This window comes from Rhipicephalus microplus, unplaced genomic scaffold (assembly GCF_043290135.1).
Source record: "Rhipicephalus microplus isolate Deutch F79 unplaced genomic scaffold, USDA_Rmic scaffold_47, whole genome shotgun sequence".
NCBI lineage: Eukaryota > Metazoa > Arthropoda > Arachnida > Ixodida > Ixodidae > Rhipicephalus > Rhipicephalus microplus.
In genome coordinates this window covers 3073111-3079495 of record NW_027464620.1, presented here as the reverse complement: position 1 = coordinate 3079495, position 6385 = coordinate 3073111, and the positions used below count along the sequence as shown (strand labels likewise).

At 44.5% G+C, this 6385-nt stretch overlaps 1 protein-coding gene across 1 annotated transcript; it reads right to left on the bottom strand.

Moving 5' to 3' along the window:
- Positions 1 to 2660: 2660 nt before the first annotated feature.
- On the bottom strand, positions 2661 to 6142 carry LOC142788202 (uncharacterized). The gene is made up of 2 exons (XM_075884773.1): positions 6016 to 6142; positions 2661 to 3370 (listed from the first exon to the last, which is right to left on the bottom strand). Exon 2 carries the CDS (start codon positions 3360 to 3362, stop codon positions 2661 to 2663), a length of 702 nt encoding a protein of 233 aa, XP_075740888.1. The 5' UTR covers positions 3363 to 3370; positions 6016 to 6142.
- Between the last annotated feature and the right edge of the window lie 243 nt (positions 6143 to 6385).

The following is a 6385-nucleotide window of genomic DNA, read 5'->3' as shown; positions in this document are numbered from 1 at the left end:
TGAAGCAAAGCTTTCTCGGCAGGTGCTTCTTGAACTCAATACCTTGTTAAGGCAGTGTACGATATACGGTAAATGTTTCCGAGCGAGAAAAAATGTGTTTAGAAATCTGGAATTGTAAGTGAGTGCTCTCTTCCTTCACGGAGATATATTAAAGACTGCGAGAAATTCAGAGTGTATCTTTAATGTATGTGAAAAAGAGGTTGATGGGGAAGTTGAGATTGTAGCAACCCACCAAAAATGAAAGCGAAAAGTTAGTTCCCGCGTGAAAGCAGTGCCTACTGAATAGTTGGAACACTGCCACTGACATGCACGTAAAAAAAAGGGGGAGGCGTGTGTTCTTTCAAGTTTCATGGTGAAACTGCTGTTTAGAATGTGCTTCAGGTAATATTACTGTCGCACATGAAGGTCAAGAACATTTTGGTAACATAGTACACCCACAACACCCGAGGAGCAGCGCGCTTATGAAGAATACAAACAAGAGCAGAGATGAAGGTGCGCTAACTATCAGCGTTGTAAGAAAATGTCTTGACGTTTAATAAGTGCTATTCTTTTTCTGAAAAAATTTGACTGTTGTTTCCTTAACTGACTGTACGACCAGTTGATATTTAATGTCTCTTCTGGTGGTTTTTGTTTACCAAATCCTATTTCGTCGCTTTTACAAGTCCTTAAAACACTAAAATTAGCTGACAATGAGTGCTCGAGGCGTATGTGCATATGTTACTTTTGTATGCTTCTATATTCACACTGTTTTTCGCCAATTTTTCTACCAACACACCCACATAAGTATCGACCTAATACTTAAAACTAAACAAAACAGTTACTTGTATGTCCAAGAATCTGTAGCGTACGAAAAGACTCCTGGCACGCTTCTTTTAGTTTGGCTAGCTGACTTTATATTCTGCAACGATCACCAATGACGCAGTCTGGTCAGCGGGCCTGCAGCTTGTGCCCCGAAAATCATCGCGGTCGTCTTCTGTGGCGCCATCCGGACCACCGCCGGACGGTCGTTACAGAAATTGCGTGTGCGAATAAACAACCGGCGGGGATGCGCGCACAGCCGGCGGACGAGAAGGTGCGCGGAAGCTCGACTGTGCCCATTGTCGGCGCTGGCAACAATGGCGCGGTCTTCCTTTGTGGACTCCGGTCTTTGGTCCGGCTGAACAATGGCGCAAGTAAGAGAAAAGGAGAAACGCCCCCGTTTCCGCCGCCCGCGCGTCGCGACCCATTACGTCCTTATCGCGTAGACACCGTGTTTCGCGGTGTAGCAGCCTTCCTCCAAGGACTATGCGCGCCGCCGTTGCCGCGGCTTTGAGTGAGAACGGCGGTAAAGACGCGACCCGTCGCGTCGTGGCGTCTTCTCCCACATTGGGACATTGATGCGTTGTTGGGCTCGATGTATAATTACGGCCGAATTAAAGTGCTCGTTCGAAGTATCGAACTGTTGGTCATTATGTCCAGGCCGTATGACCGTATACACGACACTAGCGCGTCATCTTTAAGGGCGACACTCGTTCGACGCAGATCGGTGGCGCCATCTCGGGGACCATTCACATTGTCTTTTTTTCTGTTATATGAAAAGTGCCTGGGGTGCGCTATGTGTACTTCACTCACTGAAACAAAACTTAGGGACTCCACGTAGCACTGCACTGCGTAATTTTACCGTTACTGTGAAAATGAAGTATTTGAAAGAGCGTGGTACGGCAGACGTCATAATAGTTGTAAGAGTTTTAGGTCCCGAAACAACAACAGGATCATAAGAGACGACATAGTGGAGGAGATTTGGAAGTTTCGACAACGTGGCGTTCATTAAAGTGAACCTCAATCTGAGCACATCATTGTTTAGCATTTAACCACTGTCAAAATCTAGCTGTTGTGGCCGCGATTCAATACCGCGACCTGCAGGTCAGCACAATACAACTGAACTCAAGCTGTGGAATTTCTCAAGTCTAGGCAGGCGTTGCTTCGATACTTCGACTGTTTCACGCGTGTGTCTTTGAAGTTTATGTCTCGTGTGATCGGTTGCCTTCTAAGAGGTCTGTTTAAGGGAGACATAACAAAATAACGGTAACTTTTTCATAAAAAGATCACGTTTAATGAAGCGAATGATAAGGAGATACACAATGCATTTTTATCGCAACTTTTTTAAAAGAAAAAGTAAACAATTAAATCCGCATAGTTTGTTCACTTCAAAACGCTTTTAAAAAGCGCTTTCAACAGGCACCTGTTCTGGTAATCTCAACGTCCATTCACTTTTGCAGCGTCCTTTCTTGCAGGGCAGTTTCATATATAACTCACTGAGGTATATATTAAAGTTATATATATGCAATAAAGGTCTTGTTTCTGAGAGATAACGTTCAAATTGAGCAGGTCACAACACGTTCCCTTTGGTGATTCTTTCCGGGTGCAGCCTTTCGGAGCGCATGGGCCTTCTCCTGCACGCAAAGTGTGGCATCCCGGCAGTGGCATATTTGTAGCCAAGTGCAAACGATGCATGCACTCAGGAGATCTTTGCAAGCATTGGACGAACAAGCACATCATCTCTGTTCGACGAGTGCGCGTTTAGCTTTGTGTGGATCTCGGCGTGCCTCGGCCAAGGGCACGACTCACAAACAGGGGACTTGAGCACCTTGATCACCACTTTTTTTTTTCTTAGTTCACGTTTAATAGCGTGGTTCCGCAGGCGTGTAGCCTCGCGCGCAATGCTCGTACTTCTTAAATCCATAGAAGCCCCGCGCCTCCGCGTCGTCGTATTCAGAACCATCCACCGACGCGACCCCTCTGGTCCGCATAGCCCTGATCTCCGTAGCGGTTCTCGCAGCACCCCGCGTGTAAGCCGCCGTCAGCACCGTCTTCTTACTATTCGGCGCGGCGTCGTCAGGGAATGCCACTACGATGGCTCCCGGTTTGATGGTCATCGGTCCGTACAAAATGATGGCCGTGTAGCCAATGAAAGCGATCACTGACATAGAGTAGCCAGGTATCCACAAGTACACGATGTCGAAATTGAAGCCCAGCACTACCATGACGCTACCACCGACGAAGAGGAAGAAGGCGAGTATGAGTGCGAACTTAGAGCGTCTGTTAGGCTGAAATTTGGCCGGCTTGATCTTTACGAGCGATTCAAAGTCCTTGAGGTCAAATCCAGACGGCGGCCCGGTGACGTTGGTGAACATGATGGAGGCGGTGTAGATGCCAGCGCCCAGGGCCATCGCGCACAATCCGGCTAGAGTTCGGTAGTGCCTCTGTGACGCCACGCCAATCACTGCGAAGGTGCCGCCCGCTGCGAAGCACAAAAATGCGATGGCAAGTACCAACCGACTCGTCTGCGAGATGCCGTATTGCGCCTTGAGCGGATCCTGCATGCTGCGTTCTGCGGGAGACAAAATGGTCAAACAAAACAACGCGTTTGCATCAAGGGATGAGTCAAGACAAATGCAGTAACAGTACTGCTGCGAGAATAGATCAGTGATATTGTTTTAGGCAGCTGTGTTGCTGCTTTCTAAATTTTAGCAATTGGTGCACTAAGCGTTTGTGAATGTATTAGCGATCTCGCTGAAAACTGCACTCCTACCAACAGCAACTAATTTGGGGATACGCATTATTTTACGACTTTTCTCTGTTTATGTACTGTTCATCGGCAGCTGAATGACGGCGAATTTTTCGCCATTTAAAAAAGGCCTGGCATCTTGTAGAGAAAATATTTGGTGACGCATGTGTTGAAACATATAGTCAGCAAAATTACCTTCTGAAAAGTGGAATCAAAACTGAGCTTCAGCAGCAAAAAATGACTCGAAAATTATTCAGTTTTTTTTGTTGTTGCTGGTTGCGTTTCCAGTAATTGTTAAAATTCCAGGGAAAAAAATTGCTTCTCAGTGACCTCAAGCGCGTGCTGCACAAACTTGAGGAATACCTTTCTATCAAATTTTGTATTTGTTTTTTTAAGCCTACAAGTTAGTTGTGCTTCGAAGCCCGCCAAATGAACCATCAGCGTCTATCGCTGACACAAGACGATAGTTGTTGTAGCTAGACGTCGTTGTGATGGTATCACTTGGTACGAATCCGTATTCTTGTCGAGCTCTTTTCGCATTCAGGCAGTCGAGTTCCGCATACGCCATTTCCGTAATTATACTTTTAGTGAGCTGCCTATCTGAGAGGGATATATAGATACACAATTTCAACAATATCTTGACTTATACTAACTTCGCAGCTGCCCCTCTCTCATTAGAAAAGCTCTCAATTGCGCCATAGCAGCACCAAGTGAATGTGCGTGCCTCTCTATTTACAGCATGTCAAGCCCTTCACTCTGAGAAATACTTAGAACTTATTATTTTATGTGACATTTGGGTGATGTGCAAACGATTGCCATTAACGAAGTGAAATTATCGGAAGCCGATATTTCGCGTTTGGAGTGGCCTCGTTTTAGCCTAAATTAAAATGGACGGCCCTCCGGCTTGCTCTCCCGCCCCCTCACAGAAGCGTTTTTATTCCACTGCTTAAAAAAAATTGGTATCAGTCTCAACTACACACACACTAAATACATGTCAATGCTCCTTTGATACTCCTTAAGCATGGCGTAATGTTTCTAATGTATACGATCCCGTTTATCTGCTACCTGGGTCTTCCATAAAAATCTCTATTTAGAAAATTTCCCAACCTTTCTTAGAAGGTTACTCATATCATATGCAGCAAACTTCACGTTTCAAAGCCGTATCTGTAGTGCGCAGAACACGCACGAAAACGTCGCAGAATTCATTAGGTCAAAATATTGACGATGGATCGGCAGCTACTGTAGGCTAATGGAGAAGATGTGGGCTAGCTATATGAATTGATTTTTGTTGCTCCAGATGAAGTGAACCCCTGGCTAGGACACGTGTCTCATTAATGATAAATTTGATACCCACTTGCACGTGAGTTTTGTATCCGTACCTATAATATGGTAATTTCGAGCTGTATAATCTGAGTACTCCTCAGTATCATGCAAAAAAATACATGACGAAGGGATGAACAATATAAAAGAATACAAAGAAAGTGCATAATTGGGGGGTTTCGAGTTCGAGCAAGTGTCTTGCTTTCCCCATATGATAATCAATAAAGCCGGTCACTATCTTTGGTTTGTTCGTGTGCCTAAATAATTCAAAATAACCACGTAGAATGTACTTTCTCTTCAGAGTGATTTGTATATTCAATGCTTGCCTAACCAGTCATTGTAACCCTAGCGTGTACTTTATGCAAAAGTAGAGTGAGTGATTTTGTGCCGTGCCTTTCTGCAGTGATTTAACATCCCCCTTTCTTGCAAAGTTCAAACAGCGCGACTGAATACTTGGGAAAGATGAACACACACAGTGCTGTTTTACACATCGCATGAGGTGGCATGCAAACTCATGTGATGTTTCTGCCATTCTTTGGCCATATTTGGCAATTGGGTGATAAGAATCAATCAATGAATAAATGATTCAGTCAATCGATCAAAGCTTTGCACGTTCTACATAAATTGGCTACAGTGCTTCTAAACCTAAAGGCGTCTCCTTTATTCTGCACAAATTTATTTTAATGCGCCACTATTCGTGTCACAACGATTCGTGTACCAAACTCAGCGTACTGCAAGTTTCAGACCGGTTTGATCAGCATCCAACGCATTTAAATTGGTCAGAGTGGTCAGTCTAACCATTACATCGGAGGTACGTTAGTACTGTATTACTCATTGAACACGAAGTTATTCAGTCACTTGACGCATGAATACAGTTTGTTGCTGCCGCTGTCAGAACTGTGTTTGTAGCTGGAAACGTTTTTAAAACATGACTATTTAACGAAACATCCGAAAAAGCAGTGCTTGAGCTAGTTTATAAAGTTAATCTAAAATCACGGAGAAAAAACTTTTCCGCTTTCGGAACTTTTCAGCTTCCTTGTCGCTGATTACACTATAGCTTCGCAATACACTTTGCAATACCTTCACAATACCCGCCACCTAAAGTAGTTCCCACAAGAGGAGGCTGCATGGCCGTTCAATTTACTCACAGTGAGCGCAAGGAAGTACGGCGACTTGTCATGGCGTCACGTTTGCCGAATGTTCACGCGGACGTTGAGGACATCGGCACGACGGGCCCTGCCTGTGCCCAGACGAAAAACCCCAGCTGCGAGTAGCCATAATGTTTTCACTTCGTCTTCATCACATTTGGACGCTTGTCCCATAGAAGTCGATTACCATGAACTAAAACGAATATTGAAGTTCATGTGTGGGATGGCTATTGGAATGAACGGTAAAGCATCGAACGAATGCAGATGTTGTAAAAAGAAATCACAAACGTTTTTCCACCAAACCAATTTTTTCATGTCTCTTCTTTTTTTAGAACTCACACAGGAAAAGACAAAGAAAATCATAATTATG

Bases quoted from the DNA above. Each gene is read 5' to 3' on its own strand.
- LOC142788202 (XM_075884773.1), bottom strand. From the start codon at position 3,362: ATGCAGGATCCGCTCAAGGCGCAATACGGCATCTCGCAGACGAGTCGG.